General features: G+C 51.6%; 1 protein-coding gene across 3 annotated transcripts; it reads left to right on the top strand.

The window, feature by feature from the left end:
• Positions 1–9,496: 9,496 nt before the first annotated feature.
• Positions 9,497–15,193, top strand: CYSLTR1 (cysteinyl leukotriene receptor 1). Of its 3 annotated transcripts, none has more exons than XM_048959465.1 (2): positions 9,497–9,592; positions 12,577–15,193. In XM_048959465.1, the coding sequence occupies exon 2, from the start codon at positions 12,619–12,621 to the stop codon at positions 13,651–13,653; it is 1,035 nt and encodes a 344-aa protein (XP_048815422.1). In that variant the 5' UTR covers positions 9,497–9,592; positions 12,577–12,618; the 3' UTR covers positions 13,654–15,193. The 3 variants fall into 3 exon arrangements, with proteins under 3 accessions (XP_048815422.1, XP_048815419.1, XP_048815421.1); XM_048959462.1 differs by lacking the exon at positions 9,497–9,592 and adding an exon at positions 10,429–10,835; XM_048959464.1 differs by lacking the exon at positions 9,497–9,592 and adding an exon at positions 10,812–10,835 and having other exon boundaries at positions 12,522–15,193.
• Positions 15,194–19,846: the final 4,653 nt, after the last annotated feature.

Raw genomic sequence — 19,846 nt, 5'->3', positions numbered from 1 at the left:
TTCCATGTTGTCGTTATTTCTAGCAGCAGACCAGGGCAGTGTGAGCGCCTCTTGGAAGTGGTAATGGCCACAGAACTTCCATTCACCCAACGCTTCAGGGAGATACGAGCTGGGATTTCGCCATACCACTGGGAGCAGTGGGTCTGTGCAATCCCTGCTTTGTCTCAGGCATCCTGGCACCCCATCATAGTGCACTAAAAGGAACGGCTTTGCGTGCCCACAGCCTCCGGGTCCTTTCCCCTGCGAGGCAAAGCAGCTCTATTTCCAGCCATGTTTGGTGGTGTTTTGCATTAACTTGTTTCTTCCGAGCGTGAAAAAAATAGCATTGCTGTGCTTATAGAGAGAGATCCGGTGCAGCACTGCGTCTGCTGCTCAGTGTGCAGCACACACACTTCTCCCTCCTGCCCTATGAAGTGACTGCAGTTCTGGCAAAGGATCAGCACTGATTTCCCAAAAAGTGTCTCTGCTCCCCCTCAGTGCCTGCAGGACACCCTGCTGCTCCTCCAGACTTCCTTTGGGAAACAGTTCTTCCACAAACGCTTGTGATGCTTTTCCTGAGTATGACTGCAATTGCTATTTTTTCCCTCGAGGCAATGGAGAGGTCACATCAAAGCTACTGTAGGAGAAAATATATTTTCAACTGTGTTTGTCGGCTTGGCGTTGGGCATTTTCCAGGGCCGTGATGGTCTGAGGTTGAGATTTTTTTCTCTTTGTTTTCTCTTTGGTTGGTTGGCTTTGCTTTCTGCCATTTGGGGCTTGTTTTCCTTTCTTTCTTCCTTTCTTTTTTTGAGACAATTGAGTTTTGTTGAGTCTCATCAACTGGAATGGGAAATGATCATTGAGTAGGAGTGACGATTCGTTGGAACTGGCAATTCAGTTCTTCACTGGAAGCATGATGCAGGTAGGTGAGCTCAGCAGAATGACATTCCTGTTTCCAGCTCCAGGAAATGGAAAATTTGCTCAGGTCTTGTCGAGTTTTAATTGAATTAGATCTAAAAATGTGCCCTGAGATTTCCTATGCAAGCATTAATATTTCCCTTCCAAAAAACGCTCTAAAGAAGGCAGACAGCCTGCAAGGCACAGGACAATCCCGTGGGATCAGAAGGAAGAAATCCTCTTTGCCATAAACACGTGGACACATCTGGTGACCCCGTCCCTCCTGCCAGAAAGGGAAAGCCACATCTGTCCCATTCAACAGAGGCATCTCACGTATTTCTCTAAGGGAAACGTCCCACCAAACGCACATTGGTTGACCTGCAGTCCTGAGCCACCAGCAGCACTGCCAGGATTTGTCCCCATCCTGATCCCTGTGCCTGCAGCCATCAGGCAGAGCTGCTTTCCTGCAGGAAGCTGAGAAAGGAGCAAAAGGAATTCCTGGCCCTGCTCTCATTGCTCACCAGAAATCCGCTTTGCTCGTCCTCAGCCGTGGCGGGGGAAAGTTGGTTGACAGAAATAAACATTTATTATGCTTCTAACAAAAGATCTGAAGGGCTATTTACAGTGTTGTTCTTGCCTGGAAGAATGAGAGGAGGAAACGATTGTGTGCTCCTCCGTGCAATTCCCATCTTAGTGGATGTGTTTTATTTGGACAGATGACAGGCATTAGTGAATTGTTTCCTACAGAGACCGCACAGATGGGCAAAAGGAACTCAGTTAACCAAGAGAACAGCGTAATTGCACTGGTGTCAAACTCACTGCAAAGCCCAGAAATATACATGGGAAGCCTCGCTGTCCTAAGGGAGATATTTAGGCCTATTTAAGGCTCAGCTTGTTGAAACGTTGAAAAATTGGCCGTTGTCCCTCATTGTCATGATTTCTTTGTGATCTTACTTAATATTTTGATGTTGGTGATGTAATTATGAGCAGGCAGGTTTAACCTGGCAGCACACAGCCACCTGTGGGCACGGAGAGGGGAGAGATCCCAAAGCCAACTGTGGACAAATGGCTGCACAAACAGTGCAGTCATGGATGGATCTGTGGCTGGATCTGCCCCACATCAGGTGTCACTGGGCTTTCCTCTCAAAAGCAGCCCCAATGCGTTGTTTTTCACGTCAGCCATTGGACACAGCTCCCACATGGAGCACAGCTGCTCCTTCTGAGCAATCATGGGGTTCTACACTTCCCCTCATCAGGAAACGGTGGGTATGGTTTGCTCTTGTGGAGTGAGGTGATTTGCAATGGGGAGAGAAGCTGTGTCTGATTGCCTCAGCTGTGGGTTGGAGGAGGGGAACCCCTCATCTGGAGCCTTTCTGGAGTGACCAAAAGGCTGCAGAGACCTTCCTCCACCAGAGCTGAATCTGGAGGCACTCAGGTACGTAGAAGGAAGGAGACAGGTAAGGGATTTTTCCATGGAGCTCAGAGCTGTGCTGGGGGTGTCCATTGCATGGCTGGGGCTGACTGAGATGTGAACTACTCTGCACTTGCTATGTAATGTGTTGGGAAGGCTGAGAAACTTGTATCAATTAAGATAATGTTTTGCTGATGTAGAGCTGTGCAGCCAGGAAATTCCCTGCTGTGCTCTTGGCCATCTGCAACATTGCAACCTCCTCCCCAGAATCAGGGCTCCTCTGCAAAGTGCCTGCAGCCCTCATTTCTGTAGGCAAGCCCATCCCTGGGAGGACTCAATGCTTCGATTCCCATCAACATCCCCAGTTCACAGTAATAAATAGTGTCCTGTATGGCAAAGGCAGAGCTCAGGGGGTAAACAGCTAGGGAAGCTGTGGTTGGGATGAAGAAGGTAAACTTGGTCTGCAGGTCTTGCTCTGCAGCTTCTCCTTTGCTCATCCTTACCTCAGCTTGTTTCTGATCTGTGCATGGATCCTTTGGGTTACCTGCAGATCTCATCTGAGTTTACAATCCAAACTCACAGAAGTCATTTTGGTGTCGGGGGTTTCTCTGTGACCTTCCCTGTGCCACCCCTGTGCAGCAGCCTGGAGCAGAGGGGAGAACAGGGAGTGCCAGCAGGTGGGGAAGGGTTTCATTTGGGATGGGGCTGCTGTGCAGCTTTTGTGACTGTAGGTTTTGTCTGCTCAGGGTAATTCAGGCCGTGAGATCAGAGAAAGTTTGTGTTGGGTTTCTGGGGTTGTCACTGAGCAGATCATCTGCCTATCAAAGTTGATAAAAGAACTGGAGAGAGTCCGGGGGATGGAGTAACTTATCTGTTAAGTCAGGGAATTACCAGGCTTCTGGTTTTTAAGGCCACATCAGTGGTTTGCAGAGGAAAATGGCTTTTTCTGCCAGCCCAGATGTTATGGAGAGGTGCTGCCTGCCCATCAATGTAACCCAGTGTGGGCATCACTGGTGCTGGGGGTGGCACTGAGGGCTGTGAGGGGAAGCAGAGAGCTCTCAGCCTTTAATTACCACTCGCTTTCCTCCTGTCTGGAAGAGGGGACAGGAATGTGTGAAATGCTTGGTAGGGGAAGGCAGGCTCTGCATCTCACTATTGGAGTCCTCTTGGTATTTGCTTGAACCAAGGTGAACCAAGGAACCCCAGGGGAAAAAAAAAGGATGAAAACTTCTTATAGACCTGAATTTGGCACCTGGGACACAGCTGATGGGACAGGAGCCATCTGTGTGGTTGGGGACAGGTGCTGGGAGCCCAGCAAGAGCTGAGAAGGTGTCAGACCTTTCAGTTCCTTCGTAACCCCAATTAAGTGCAAGTGTCTGAATAAATAGCCATTAATATCAATCTTCCTCAGTCTCGGCATGTAAGTTAAACAGAACCATGGCTGATTCATCTTGCAGTGCTCAGATTGCCCAAAAAAGGGCAGTTTTTGTGATGTTGGACGATCTTTGGGGGAAAGTCAGCCATAAATCTTGGTTGTGTGGACAGTTGGCTGGGGAAGCTGAACCTCTTGAGAGGCTGGCAGTGGCTGCAGCCCTGTGTTCATCCCAGAGCACAGCGTCCCTCTGTGGCCCGGTCCCATAGAGCTGCTCCGGTTCTGCTGCACCAGCAGCCACAGAAGTGAGTACAGACTGCAGCAGCACACTTCCATCTGTCTACATGTGCCACATATTGCAAATTCAAAACAAAAACTGAAAGCTCCCTGCAGTCTTTAACCAAAACATCAGGGCGCTTTGGTTTTGCAGGAGTAAAACCTCCATTGGTATCTGCTGGACAAAAAGCACTTCAGATCAAAGCAGGGTATGCTATTTTTCGTCCCCTCCTCAGGAAAGTTTTCCTCTTTCAGCAAAGTCTTTGCATCTTCAGCGATGTTCAGACCCACAGAAACAAATGCATCTTTGTGTTTCTGGTGCTGCTGCCAGAGATGGGGCACACACACCTGGGGATGCTGTCACATCGCATCAGTAACATCGCATGAGTGACTTTAAATGCCAGACATGCAATTTTTGTTCATTGCAGAACACCTTTCCTAGCTTGGCACCACCCAAGGTCATTAAATGGATGGGCAGGAAGCACCCAGCTTTATCAAGACGGGGCTTAGAAGCTTTGGTGCTAAAGAGGGTCAAGAGCCATCACTCTGCAAAAGGTCCATCGTTTGTGCCGTGGCTTTGCTTCATAGTGCAGCCTGTGCTGTAAGAGGTGAGACCAGCCACCAGGTTGACTCAAAGGACGAAGGCTGTGAGCCATGATCTTACAAGCAATTAAATAGCTGAAGGCATTTGAAAGCACACCATGCACTCGGTATGGGCACAACTCGCTGAAGCCAGCAGCCAGAGGTTTGCAGTGTGACTTAGAAATGGCCAAGCAAGGGAGAGAATGAGGCAACAGTCTGCAGTAATTAACAGCATAAAGAGAGGACGGTTACTGGAAGTGATGCTTCAGTTTGGAGCTGGAAATAATAGAAATAAATGAATAGGAAATATAGAATAAAGAGCTCACTTGAGGGTAAACACTGGAATAGCTTCCTGATAAAAGCAAGGTCCCAGGTGGGATGTGGTTTTCCAGGAATTCGATCAGCATCATGAGTGTGTGTCCATGTGTGTATATATTTATAAATAACCTGTGTACGTGCTTAGCTGGAGCTGGTGGTGAAATCTGAAATACCCTGTTGTAAGGGGGAAATCTCTTTTCCCAGGACTGCTGCTTTCTTTGTACGTAAGGGAGTTATCTATGGAGGAAAGCAGTTCCCACTGTTGAGCTCCGAATGTCAACTCGATTCTCAAGAAGCAGAGCAACGTCTCTGAGATCAGTTTTGATTGCTTTGCAGTCAGATTCGCAGTCTGCACTTGCCAAAAAAATTTTGCCTTGTGAACAGAAGCACAACCAGAGCTGCTGTGCTGCTGGGAAACAAACGCCCCCCAGCAAACCTGCGCCTTCCATGGCACACATGGGGCAGAGGGCTCAGGGCTCCGCTCCAGCCCTGCTCCCAGGGCAGCACCGTTGGGTCAGAGCGCTGCTTCTTGCACCACTTGACTTGGGCAGGTGCGCCAACTGAGGTTGCTGCTTGCTGGCTGTGCTTTGTTGCATTGAGTGAAGTGAAAATACGAAGAACCGAAAGGGCATTGCAAAGCCCTGAGTATTGCAGAAGGTCCTTAATGGAGAATAAGAAAAAAAATAAACCCACGGTTGGTTCTTGGAAAGATATTGCAACAGCGGTCTGACAAGAAGTTGTTCATCGTGAAACAGCACCACTCTGTGATTTGCTGTGTTAAAGTAGGGTTGGTGCCCCGCTGGGAACTCATGGTGCACCCAGGGGTGATATTTGGCCCTGTGGTAGCAGAACTTCTTTACAGTGAGGTGATGGAGCACTGGAACAGGCTGCCCAGGGAGGTGGTGGAGTCTCCTGCTCTGGAGATGTTCAAGACCTGCCTGGATGCCGACCTGCTGTAGGGAACTGCTTTGGTAAGGGGTTGGACTCGATGATCTCTGGAGGTCCCTTCCAACCCTTACAATCCTGTGATTCTGTGATCTCCTGGCTTCCAAGGCAGGGCAGGAAGGGTGGTGCTCAAGCAGGGATGAGCTGCAATGGAGCATTGCTGGGCTATGACCGTGGGGAGAGCATGGGGCGGTGTGTGGAAAGCACTGGGGCAGCAATTGACAGCAGGGTGTGATGCAGTGAGTTGTTGCCCACTGGTGGGGCCCATGAAATAAGGATGTGACTACAAAGGGCCAAGCTTCTCTGTCAGAAAAGTTCCTTGCCGTATCCTCCATGATCGATGATTAAATGTGTGCTCTAGCAGCCGAATGTGGGATTGCTGTAGGTGGGTAACAGCTGCTGCAAGAGCATTTCCAATTGATTTCTGCGGTGCTGGTCCCTTATCTGAACCTCAGATCCAAACCAACAGCCTCCGGAACTGTGTCACTGTCTATCTGGGGCTTTCCTCTTTAAGTTTTTCCTTTTAAACAAGAGAAAATTCTGAGCAGCTGAATGCTCAAAGGATGGGACGTTTCTAATAGCATTTCCCCTGCTGACTTCAACCGGATTACTTTGCATATCTGTTTATCTGTTCTCATCTTTCTCATGACTCAAGTTTGTTCACTTAAATCTCATTGTGAACCCCCTCCCCCCCCCCCCCCCCCCCACACACACACACACTGCTTGTGGGAAGGAGTTCTGTGTTCATCTGTTGCTGTGCTTCCATTGAAGAGCAGTGCATAACTCGATTTGGTGTTGATGGAATCCACATCCAGATGAGCACTGCTCTCCTTGCTGGCACCTGCAGCAGGGCAGAGTAGCACTGGTGCACAGCAATGGGCCCTGGGCTGGGGGTGCTCCCCCTGGTTGGCTTTGCATGTGGCTCTTCTGTGGGACCCACTCCTCTAGGAGGGAGAGCTGGGGGAGAAAATAATGGCCTTTTAAAGGCTGTGTGGCAATAAGTCACCTGAAGCAGACCCATTGCAGCCGGTGCTGCTGAAAGGAGAGCTGTATTTTAAGGGCTGCTCTTCTGAAAGGCAGAATTTCAGGTTTCTGATGGGTATTTCCTAAGAAAAGCCTCTGATGAGAGGCAGCCAGAGCCAGCTGGTGGGCTGTTGCAGGGCTGTCCTGAGATGTGAGGAGGAGCACAACCTTTGCTATGCTGTGGCCACAGGCCTGACATGCATTGTGTCACAGATGGTTATCTGCCCATCTTCAAGTATGGGATGTATCTCAGCAGTAGCACCTGATAAACGCAGCTCTTGCTTCACCCAGAGTGTCTTTGTTACCAACACTGAGATGTGGCAATGCTCATAAATCCACCTTTCGGACCTGAAGAAATGTGCAGCCATCCCCAAACCCTAATGCCAAAAATCCACGGATTTTTAACCATGTTTATCCAATGCCCTTTTCCAAGAAGAGAAGGGCAGCCTGCATTCCCAGCTTACTGCTCCAGGCTTCTGGGGCTATTTTCCAGAGAAAAGGTAAAGCAGAAGCTCCAGAGCTGAGAGATGCTTTCCTGTGTATGGCTGTGTTTTCTGGGGGTGGGTTTTCCCATCTTTCAGAGGCACGCAGCTCGCAGAATGGGGGTGATTGCACTGGGAAGTAAACATCAAAGGATCCGTGTGCTGCCGCGGTACTGCAGGTGAGAGGAACGATAACAAGCAGCAATGGGTGACTGCTGTCCTTCTGAGTTTGCATAGAAGAAACAAGAAATGCAATGTCTCAGCGGGGAACAAAGCTGGAAAATCGAAGCATGGCTTTGTCTAAGAGCAAAGTAACCAGGTAGGCTTTGCAGTTTGGGTCAGTGGGAGCCTGCCCAGGTAAGTGGGCATCTAACCCAGGCACTGAATGCTGCTCGTATTTCTCATATTGTGAGTGATTCCTGTGAGCTGATGGATGTGCAGCTCAAAGATGTGCCCTTGCTGTGTGCACAGCAGGGAGGGGAGGCAGCAGGTGGCTCTGTGGGGGCAGCATCTCCTGATATGGGGACTTTTTTGTGCAGGGCTCCAAAGCCGTTTGCCGCCTGGTAAAACCAATCCCATAATGTCAGCAGGAGTCTCAAGCTTCCTCCTTTTGACAAACGCTCCTGCAGCGCTCTTGTTTGGAGCACCTGATCTCTGGGTGCTTGTCTGGAGTCCTGGCCTCAGCTCCCCATCCTTTCCTTCTGCATGAGATGGGATGGAGATGGTTAGAGGGTCCCTGCAGCCTCTCCCAGGTGGGATCCCTTGCAATCTCTGCTCCCTGCCCCAAGCCCCCGATGTGCAGAAGGCAGGCAGGGGGCACAGCTCTAGAGATGCCACCCCAACCCATTTCCTTCCATTGTACCTCTCAGGAAAGGAGATCACTGAGTGTGAAGCAGCTGCAGGATGCTCTGAATTCTTAGGGTAAGGATGACGGATTCTCTGAGTTCTGCCCTGTGGTTGTTGCTGGGGGTGATGCATTTAAGGCCCTGAGGACCTCTGAGCAGATGCATTATTGCAAACAGCTGCTAACCACACAGTGCTGATGCCATCCTGCCATCCCAGCTGGCTTTATGTCACCACTCCACCCTCATTCTCTGAACAATTAATTAAAATTTTGCAGCTCCTGCGTGGGTGCAAAGCAGAAGTTGTGTGTTTTGGAATGACTCTGCGGTTTCAGCTGCCAGGGCACAGAAATTGATTCCTAGATGAGATTTTTCTTTGTCTCTTTCCATGCTCTGCTGTCAGTGTCCCAGCACTCTGCTCATTACCCCTCACCAAAACATTTGGTTGCTTTTCCCTGCTCTCCTCCAGCTCCTCTCATCAGGAGCGTTATTTCACCCTCACCAAAGGGGCAGATGTGCCTGAGATGAACCCAGTTTTCAGGTCATGCTTTTCTCTGGAAGCTGCATCCAGCAGTGAGTGATGCTGCAGCAGCCCATCCTCCTCCATCACAGCACAGCCCAGCCTGCCCCATCAACTTCAGGCAGAGCAGAGCTTGCTGCCCTCCTTGCAGGGGGTTTCAATGAGAAGCAGCCAAATTTACTGAATCTGGAAGAGGAAAGAAGTTGCAGCATGCAGAAATGGTTTTTGCTTTATCATTAAATGCTGCCTTCTTGATTTCTCCTTAAATAGGCAGAGGGAAAGCTGCTTCCGAAGCCGAAGAGCTTTTTCACACAGGCTGCAAACCCCTTAGGCTTTTAGGAAAATTGCCTGAAATTCTATCTGTAAAGAGAGAAGCAGAGCAGTGCGCCGGATTGATGCGATGCTTATGTCAAGGAAGTGAGAGCTGAGCATCTTTGTCACAGTGCTGGGAAGGAGAGCTTGGGGGCAGGGGCAGTCAGGGCTGAGTGGGGCCATTGGGCTCCTTGCGGAGCTGGCTGTCCTCCAAAAGCAGACCAGAAAGTCTGCAGACTTTGGAGGAGAGCAGAGGAACTGTTTAATGTCACGTTGATGATGAGCTGCTGGGTGAGAGCCGCCCTGGCTCACCCCAAAGCCCACAGCCAGCCTCCTGGCCTCCGTCCCTCTCCCAAAGCGCCCCACAGCTCTTTCCTTCCTCACCCCCACTGTGCAAGATTTCACATCTTTTTTCCCCCCATCTCTTCTCTCATGTGTGCTTTTTGACACCGAGGTTTCTCACCTCTTGCCATCTTTAGAAACAAAAACTTGTTGCCTACCACTCCCTCATCCTCCTCTGCTTTCTGTTCCACCCAACTTGCAATTTATCTCCTTTTCTCCTCATCCTCCTAACACCTGCCCTGTAGACCTGCCCACGACAGCTTTGAAGCCCCACTGCTCGGAGGAGAGGAGGTAAGTCCTGCCCCCCCCAACCTTGCTCTGACCTTGGACTGGAAATCTCATTATTGGAAGTGTGGGGTAAAAGAGAAGAAATGGAGAAAGAATGGGGAAAGAATAAAAATAGAAAGGAGAAGGAATAACAAAACCGTAGTTAAAAAAGCAGAAGGAATAGTAAAAAGAAGTGGCAGAACGGGGGGGGAAGGGGGGGAAAGCAGAAGGAATGGCAGAATGGAGTAACACCAAAACACACAGCAAAAAGGAGCTGCAGCACCAGCTCTGTGCTGTGGGAGGTAGCAGGCAGTGGATTGGGACCTCTGTGGTGGGAGGCTTCAGCCCCCAGAGGGATGCAGCCCTGGGCAGACCAGCCTGGGGGTTGTGCAGCCAAAGACCTGCTGCAAACTGTGCAGGGAGAAAGAGGTGTAAGCAGGAAGATGGAAGGAAGGGCTGGCACGGCTCAGCTGCAGGGCTGGGCTCTGCCCGGTGTGTGCAGGGCAGTGGGGCTGTGTGTCCAGGTTATTGCTGATCTTTTTTTTTTTGTGCTTCATTCCCAGACAGTAGCAGCATCCATCATGGTGGCATTCTTTTGATGCTGAACCATTTATTTAAGAGGTGTGCACCCAGCTGGGACAGGTCTGGGACCTTCCTTGCTGTTAATGAGCCAAGGAAAGGGTTGGGAAGCCCTGGAGCCAGGCGTCACTGCCTGACAGCCTGCAACCCAACGAGTCCCAATCCCAGGCGTTCCTTCCCACCCCCCATCACACTGGGGTCAGCTGCCACCCGTGCCAGGCACAGAGGTCCCACGGGAGCGGGAGGATGTGGAGAGTTGCACGTCCTGCAAGCAGGGAGCAGCACATGGAACCCCATGTGCTCAGCTGCTTTTTCCTGCCCGCGGCTATAGAAGTGAACCCCAAATTCTGGAGAAAAACGTCTGCTGAATGCTTCATTCCCCATGAGGAGCTCAAGCTTAATATTAGACCTTGACATTAATACCAGAGGTCCTTTGGGATGGGAGGGAAGAAAAATCACCTTTCCGGTGATGATGTCGATCCCAGACGGCGTTCTGGGCATCTCCCCCTGCCCCGGGGCGGGGAGTTCTGCCCACCCTAGCGGAGCTCAGCACTACGGGGTGGCGGAGCTGCGGAACGAGGGCTGCTCCCGGCGGTCCCTCCCCGTGCGGGGGGCGGGGGGTCCGCCCGCTATAAGGGCGGCGGAGCGGGGCCGGGTGGCTCGAAGCGGCTCGGATCGGCACGGCTCGGTAAGCACGGGGGGGGGTCCCGGCGGCTGATTTTTCGTTGCGCTGCGCTTACAGAAGGGTTTGTTTGGGTTGGGTCGCTCTGTCTTTTTGAGGCGGTTCCTCCGTTTCTTGCCGAGGATCGACGCTGCTTCGCGTCTCAGCTTGGAGCAGACGGTGCGATCTTCTTTGCCGGCCGCGTAATTCCTCGCAGTAACGAAGCGGTCGCTGTGTGCCGCCGCGGCCGCCGGACGCTCCGTTTGGGGCGCTGCGCTCCGTCCGCCCCGCAGCTCCGCGCTTCTGCGCGTTCCTAAGCGGCGTGTAAATAAACGGCTCTGCGAGCTGCTGCTGGGTAAACATCGAGCGGCTGAAGGGATTCTCGTCTTCATGCCGTGATGCAAACCTGAATTAAAAGCTCAGCTGGGAAGCGAGGTTCTGCTTTTCCATTTCCAGGCGCAGAGCAGTCCCCTGCTTTCGCGGTCGCGTCGGTGCTGTAACCATCAGCTGTCCTGCTTACAAAGGCACTTCAGACTGCGCTTAGAAATAAGGGCAGCAGCGGGTCCCAGAAGTCTTACAGGCAAACGCCTTGTGTGGTTGCTCGCTGTCTGCGGGTGACTTGCAGAACAGCACCAGAAAGACTGAAATTCAGTCCCCAGCAGGGGTAAAAGTTTGTAATCTATCTCCGTGCCGCTGAAGAAGTGCACACAAATGTGGCACGGAGATTACATAAGACAGTTTATCTCCTAGGCAGACGATGGCTGAGATACCCAGGTTTTCTTATAGCCGGCCCAGCCCCGGCCACAGAAAGGCGGCTGCTGTGAGCAGGAACTTCTGTGGGTTCCCCAAAGGCAGAAGGAAGTCTGACCCCAGATGTGCTGTTGGGATCCCCTGGGGTTCCTTTGCATTTCCCAGTGGGGCTCCTTCCTTTCCTGAGCACTGCGTGACACTGCAGAACAGCTCAGCTTCCCCACACACAGCCTGGTTTGCCCCGATTTCTGCTCATACTCTGTAACTACCTTCACTGCCTGCGATGTGCAGAGAGATCATTCCAGCCTCTTAATCTGAAGCATCTCATGTTGCTCTTCATGTCTGAGAAAGAACTGATACGTGACACCTCAGCAAGTACACAGATGCTATCTGTGTGAGTTTTCATGAGCTGATGGAGGTAGCAATCTCAAAGCGTTCTTGCAGCACACGGCCCAACCTTCCACCTCCTGTGCACAGCGCTTGTTTATGTCTCTAAGTGAAGAAGTGCTTGTTGGAGCACTTCTTATCCCTCGTTGGAAGCTGTGCTGCAGCCTTCCTCCTGCAGTGACCAGGAGGAATGCAGAGCTGCACAGCTCTTAGGTGCACTTAGGTCTCAGCACTTTAAATCCCATTGTGCTGTGGCTGCTTTCGTTGCCCCTTTGAAGGACAAGCTACTTCAGTTTGCAGGGAGTTGGAGCTCTCTGGTTTAGCAGTGGAAGAGGGATGCAGTACTGGGGATGTATGAAGATGTATGAAGATGTGACCCTGCTGCACCAGGTGTCAGGGTAGGAGTGGTGGCTGAGCTAGATGGTTCTAATGACATGTCACTAATGCATCACTCTTTGCAGGATCACATCCCTTCCTGGCCGTTCTCTCTTCTAAGAGAGAGTCAATGGGTTTTTCTCCTATTTAATAATCGTATTTTATGTTCTTGTGCTGCTTTCCCCAACTGTAACACAACAGCTGAAAGACGACAGCCCTACTGTAACAGCCGTATAACCGAGTTTTCCACCCTTAGACCCGGGATCCCTCTCCAGCCGCCCGGTGCCTCCAACAAGAGATGACCACGCTCCTCAACAGCTCACAGTGCCAACACGCCATCGATGACTTCCGAAACCGCGTCTACTCCACGCTGTACTCCATGATCAGCATCGTGGGCTTTGCTGGCAACGGCGTTGTGCTCTTTGTGCTCATCAGGACGTTCCGGCAGCGGACGGCCTTCCAGGTGTACATGCTCAACCTGGCCATGTCTGACTTCCTCTGCGTGTGCACCCTCCCCCTGCGCGTGGTCTACTATGTCCACCAAGGGCATTGGATCTTCAGTGACATCCTGTGCAGGCTCAGCTCCTACGCTTTGTACGTCAACCTCTACTGCAGCATTTTCTTCATGACTGCCATGAGCTTCTTCCGCTGCATAGCCATCGTTTTTCCAGTGCAGAACATCAATTTGGTCACGGAGAGGAAGGCTAAATTCGTGTGCATTGGGATCTGGATTTTTGTTACCCTGACGAGCGCTCCTTTTCTGATGAATGGGACTTACCAACACGGCAACAAGACCAAGTGCTTCGAACCCCCAGAAGACACCCAGAAGACCAACATGATCGTGATCCTGGATTTTATCGCCCTCTTCTTGGGTTTCATTATCCCCTTTATCATCATAACCATCTGCTACACCATGATCATAAGGACCCTCCTGAAGAACTCCCTGAAGAAGAACCAGGCCAACCGCAAGAAGGCCATCTGGATGATCGTCATCGTGACGGCCACCTTCCTGGTGAGCTTCACCCCTTACCACGTGCTGCGCACCGTTCACCTGCACGTGCTGCGGCTGCGGCGCTCCAGCTGTGAGGACACGGCCTACCTGCAGAAGTCGGTGGTGGTGACGCTGCCTTTGGCCGCCGCCAACTGCTGCTTCGACCCATTGCTCTACTTCTTCTCGGGGGGCAACTTTCGGAAGAGGTTGACCACCTTCAGGAAGGCTTCGTCCTCCAGCGTCACGCAAGCCTTCAGGAAAAAGTTCTCCCTGAAAGAGAGAGACGATGAACCTTTTGGGGAAAGCAATAAGGAGAATGGGAACGCCCCTGCAGTCGCATAGTAACACGGTGCGACCTTCCCGTGGGATCTCAGATGAGAATGGAGATCTCTAAACTCTTCCAATAGATGGGAGCCTTCACTGAATTCCAAAAGAGACACAAAGTTTTATTTATGTGGCAGAGGTCAAGACGATTCCTGCCCCACTCCCAGATGCTTTTGCTTTGGACTTCAGTTTCAAAATGCAGTGTGCATGTGGGGCTCGCAGGATCAATGCCTGTATCTGGAAATCCTGGGTCGGGCCTCATTCCCCTCATCCACCCTGCAAGAAACAGCCCTCAGTGCTGGGGCAGCGCGTCTGCAGCGGCCGAGCAGCAGCAGCTTTGGGGGAACTGCCCGTGATTGCAGCCTGGATGTATCTCCAGAGGCACAGTGGTGCCTTGCTGCTGCTGAGAGGGGTAAGGATTGGATGTGGTTCCTTCTTTATCCAAGGAGGTTGCAGATGCCCCATCCCTGCAGGCATTCAAGGCCAGGCTGGATGTGGCTCTGGGCAGCCTGGGCTGCTGGTTGGTGACCTGCACACAGCAGGGGGTTGGAACAGGATGAGCACTGTGCTCCTTTGCAACCCAGGCCATTCTGAGATCCTCTGATTCTATGAATTCCTAAAGAAATGTTCTTTGTGGAAGCACCTTTGAAGTTATGGTAGCCCAGCACGCATTTGAAATGTATTACTGGTCTTGTAATGATGGCTGTGGAATCTGGGTTATCATTCCAGTTCTTCATGAGTTTTGCCTACAAGTAGAGTTCTGGGTGCCCAGAGCCCAGGGCATGATCAGGCCTTTCTGAAGCACTGATTAAGTTTGAAGAACAAATACAGTGGTAGACATAGTTTTAAAAAATAGCCAACTGTGATGCACTCCTGGTCCTGTTCAGAAGTGCTCTTGTTAACACCTTGCAGAAAAGCTGCAACCCAAGGCTCTGCAGGGACCTGGATTGACCTGGCCATTGAGAGCCGGAGAGCTGACAGGGAGATGTGACCGATGTCATTCTGAGCTCAGGATGATGGAAACACAGACTGGAAAGAGAAACCTCCAGATCCTGGGCCTAAGGAGCCATTCCTGTGGTTCCCCAGTTAAACCCACTGTAAATGAATCAGTGCTGCGTTGTTTTGGTGATGTCCAAAATTAGGACACAGCATCAGACAGAAATGGCCTTAATCCTACAGGAATTCTGTAGTTGAGAAAGAGCAGTTGCTAATGAACTGCAATGGGGCAGTATTTAAGAGGTTATTTGGTGTCATCTTAAGGAAAGGAATGATGTTATACCTAGGCAGAAATCGCTGTGAAAATGTGATTTGGAAGCAAGCTTTGGAATATGTAGAAAATAACATCTACTTTCCCAAATTTTAAAATACTGTGCACTGTATGGTAGAAGTAGATATATATGTATATGTTGCAAAGCATTTTTGTTCTAGAATTATTTTTTTCCCATCGTTTCACTTTTTTATGAGGCAATGTGTACAGCAAGAGAAAGAGCAGTGGGTTTTGTTTTGTGTAAGGGGAAAGGCTGTTTAAAAAAAAAAAAGAAGACAAAATTAAATGGAAATGTTGCAAGCTCAACTTGTGCTCGCCGTGCCTTATTTCAAAGCCTCTGCAAATGCGTTCTTTGGGTTTTTCGGGTTCTTCTCGGCTTCGTTCCCCCAGTAAGCGCTGTAGGATGAGGCCGGACGCAGCGCGGAGCTGCGCTCGTTCCGTTCGCGGTGCGATGCCGTCCCCTAGCGAGCGCTTGAGCCGCCGCTCGTTCGGGCCATGCCTGGCAGCCGAGCCCCGCTCACACCGCTGGGGGCAGCCCCGGCTCGGTGCTGACGGTGCCGTCCCGGCCGCGAGATTCCTTCTCGCTGCTCGTTGCTCGCTCCTCGCTGCCCTCGCACGGAGGCGGCCGTGCCGCACGCAGCGCGCTCACCGCGGGCAGGGAGGTGGCGGCTGAGCACCGCAGCCTCAAGGCGCTCACGCGAGGCGCTGCTTTGGCACGCTGCGATAATCCCTGAGCGCAGGCTGCTCAGCGGGTCCGCGCGGCGTTGTGCCGCTGCTGTTTGTAAGGGCAGAAACAGAAGGGCGGCATCGCACGGCGCCGTGCCGGCACTTCAGGCTGCGCGCTGAGCGCCCGGCGGCTCACCCCGTGCTTCCAGCTGCCGGTGGCGCAGCCTGTGCTGCTCCGAGCTGCAGGGTGTGAGCTGGCGGCGTCCTCAGGCTCCAACCATCGCAGCTGGGAATGGGCTTTGTCCTGTGTTCGGTTTTGTTTCGTTTTCCTTAGGTGACATAAGACTGTCGTTCTAAACAACTCCTGTAGGAACTTAGAGGTGAAGGAAGCTCAAAGGGAAGGCACCGGGTTTGGATTCCCATGAACTGGTCGCATCAGCACCGCTGTGCAGAGACCTGGAGCCTGGCTGGTGTGAGAAAGTAGCACGTTTCTCTGGCTGAGATGCACAATGGGAAAGTAAACATAGAGACCTTCTGTAAAAAGGCCAAAGCAGAGATTTAGGCTGATTGAGCAATGGTAAAACCTGCTGCCAACGTCTGCATTGGTGGGGACATCTGCTGTAGAGCTCTCAAGTCAGCCAGCTCAGAGTGCTCAGAGCCATGTGTGTGCATTTAGGCAGCGTGGTGAAGGTGCTTCACTCACTGGAGTGTAATCAGATTCACAGTATGATCACTGTGAGACAAATCATTGGGTGCTCAGGTGTTCCTCCCACTCTTCGGGTTCCTACAAACCCAGATCTCAGCATGCAGAGCAGTGCTGCGCTGTGCAGAGCCCACAGTGCTCTCCAGGTGGGACAGAGCTCAGCCCCCAGCAGAGAAAAAGAGGGGAATAAAGAAAAAATATGTTAAAAACAAAACAAAAAGGCAGCTCTCAGCTGAAGCTGAGCAAGAGCAAGAGCAGCAAGCACAGCCTGCAGGTGTGAGCACACACCAGGGCTGAGCTGGAAGGAAGGAGGCACTGACATCTCATTCCCCTTTCAGTTTCAGCACACAGACAAGAATGCAAAGCTGATGTTGTTGTTGCTTCTGAAAAAGCAGGGGGTGCAGCCCTGCTCCTGGTGGGGTGAACAGGCACATCCCTCTTGCAGTGTGAGAAGAGCCTGCGATGGGCACCAGGCCCTCCAAAATCACTGCTTCCCCCTGGGGGTGGAAATGCTTCCCCTACCACCCACAGCTTCTTCAAATGGAACAAAGCCATCAGATACAAGAGAAAGATCTGCGCTGTGCACCGATGGAGGTGGAGATCTTCTGCAGCCAACACAGCAGACAGCAGGCAAACTCCTTACTGGGGGATGAGAAATGTGGCTCTAGCAGATGCACAGGACGTGGTGCCTCCCAGAGCAAAGCCTCTCCCCTTCTCCTGGAGGAACATTTGGGGATGAACTGCTGCTGGAGATCATACGGACGACGCTCTGTTTTCAGAGTGACCTGAAATGAGTTTCACTTGTGTTCCTTTTCAGAGAGGATCCAAACAGCCACCTGCTGCCAGCAGCTGACCACAAGCGAGATTTCTGTTTGCAAAAATAAAGCCGTCTTTCTGTTTCCAAGAAAACAGCACAAATCTCAGTTCCTGGTAAATCCTGGCCTTGCAGCATGCTGCAGTGTGCTCCCGTTGGAGCAGCTCTGAGCTGCACGGAGCTGCAGGGCAGGCACATCCCAGCCCCTCAGTTCCCTCAGAACACGTTGGTCAGGGCAGGGTTTGTGCAGAGGGTTTGTGAGGGGGGGAATTGTTGTGTCTCAGCTTTTCTTTGTGTCAAAGCGCTGGGAGCGGTGAGCAGTGGGCATGGAGTGACATCAGCATGCACCCAACCCGTGTGGTGACCGCAGGGCTGCTGCTGACCCCTGGACATGTGCCAGGGAGCTCCAATATGCATCAGCCACTGAAGATGAATTCGTTTTGCTGATCCTCAGTGGCACTTCTATCTTTCTTGCAAGACTTCAGAGGTCTTCCATTCCTCCGGCTGTGTCTGATAACATTTCCTTTTCTGATGCTGCGATACCCCAGTGAGCTGTCAGTCATGTGCTTTAACACCAAATCCTTCTTGCCTGAAATAGGGTCACATTCCAGTGCCAAAGGCTGGGAAATCCAGAAGGCTACCATCCTCACTCTGACTTTACACAGCACTTGATGGATGCGAGAAGTGAGCAAGCCCTGAGCTTAACAAGCAAAAAAGCTCCAAGCCCTTGCAAACAGGGACAGTCCCTGTGCTGCACGGTGCAGGCTGTGGCTCCAGTTGGTGCCAGGAGCCCCTGGTGAACCCTCATGTGGCATTTTCCCCAGCTCCGCTGCAGCTCAACAGCAGCAGAGGGACTTCTCCCATGCAGCAGGAGGGAGAACACTGTGGATTTTATCCCCTGCTCATGGCAGCAGAGGGGATGAGCTGATCACTGGGGAAAAAATGATAGGAAAAATGCAGGACAGTGTGTCAGATATTAACACACCATTCGTGTAAGCAATTTTGCCAGGAGTGCACTTTGAATAAAGTGATCACAGCACTTACTTACACATTTTTTCAGAGCTACAGGCAGCAAACTGTGGGGTGAGCAGTGCAAATCCATCCCCTGATTTACAGGTCAGCGAGTTTGGGAACCGAGCCCCACTTCTCCAAGATGATGAATTCTGGCTCTGCAAGTGGCCACATGCACAAACAAATATTCCGAGCATTTGCAAATCTTACTGCGGGGGGAAACGTGCCCATTTCTTTCCTGTCAATGCTGCTTCTTATGCTTCAGAGGAAGCGAGGCTGCTAGCAGAGCAAAACGAGGAGGACCCTATGTTAGTTTAAGAAATATATTCCAGATGGATGTGCACCAGGTTTGTTGGGAGGAGGAGGGAAGGAGGTAGCAAAAATGCCCTCTTTTGGTCATTAATGTAAACTCTGCTTCCAGGAACACTGTTGTGCGTCCCCAATGGCGATGCTGAAGACTAAACAGAGCTTGTTTTTGGTTCAGCCCATTGAAATCTCTTTCATTCGGGATGAGTATGTCTCCATGATGCTCTGCATGGGTTTTGGCCTATGCACCTTTAACCTCAATGCAGGCATCCAGGTAGAGCCCTGTGGGATCAAGGGCAGGAGGCTCCATGTCATACTGTTGAATGTTTTGGGACAGGCTTGCAGTGCAAAGCAGTGCACACACGTGTTTTGTCTAGCAGTGCTGTGCATGCTGCACGCTGCTCATTCTGCAGCTGCTTACTTCATTCAGCAGCAGTTTTTGCAAATTGTGAGCCTGGAATCTGACCCCACAAATCTGTATGGCACCCCCTGGGCAGGGCTGCCATGCACTGCCCATTGCCATCCCATGCTCTTGTGATCGGGTGCAGCATGGAGAGGGCAGGAGGCACAGCATGCAGAAGTGCTTGGTTCCAGCAGGTGTGCCAGGTGTGCCAGCAGCATCTTGGAGATGCCAAAATGCAGCTCCTCAGTTGGGGTTTCTCTCTGGGGCCCAAGGGGGCATCACACCACGCCTGCAAGGAATCTGTGCTCCTTTCACACCATCCAGCCCCACGGCTATGCAAGACCCACATGTATCCCATGAGCCAACCTGGCTTTTATTTCCTTTATGAGTAATGATCTGCAGCGAGACAGTCCCTGCTTTCTGACCTTTTCCATGTTACTCACAACAGGAAGCTGTCGGAATGGTGAGCGCACGCTGCTTACGTGAGTGAGGGCTGAGAAAAGCTGCAGTGCCCTTTCACCACCCTTTTTCAAGGCAAATGGAATGAGAAGCTCCCCATGGCTGGCCTTGAGCCTCTGCTTACTGTCAGCAGCACATCCTCCCACATGCCCCTGTGTCCTTCAATGCTTGACTCACTGTGCCAGAGGTTCCCAGGCCTTCCCAGACGGCTCCCATTTCTCCAGACCGTTTTCTGGTTGTTAGTGGGGTGCTGATCTGCACCAGCAGCATCCTCACCCTGCACGAGACAGCCTTTGGATGCAGCACAGCTTTGGGATGCAGCACAGCCTTGAGATGTGGCACAGCTTCAGGATGTGGCATGACGATGCACTCAGGGTTAATCATATCCTGTGTAGGAGAAACAAGCCTCGAGGACGTGAACTAATAAAGCAGAAGTACTGCAGAACAGTTGCCAAAGCCCTGAGGGACATTTCTGCATGCCCTGACATCCTGGGGGCTTTCATCTCCTGGCTTCCCAGGAACCTGTGCAGATCGGAATGGCACTGCTGACACCACGCTGGCCACAGGGGTTGATGTCATTGC

Source organism: Lagopus muta, chromosome 13 (genome assembly GCF_023343835.1).
Source record: "Lagopus muta isolate bLagMut1 chromosome 13, bLagMut1 primary, whole genome shotgun sequence".
NCBI lineage: Eukaryota > Metazoa > Chordata > Aves > Galliformes > Phasianidae > Lagopus > Lagopus muta.
This window is presented reverse-complemented; position numbering and strand designations above follow the sequence as displayed.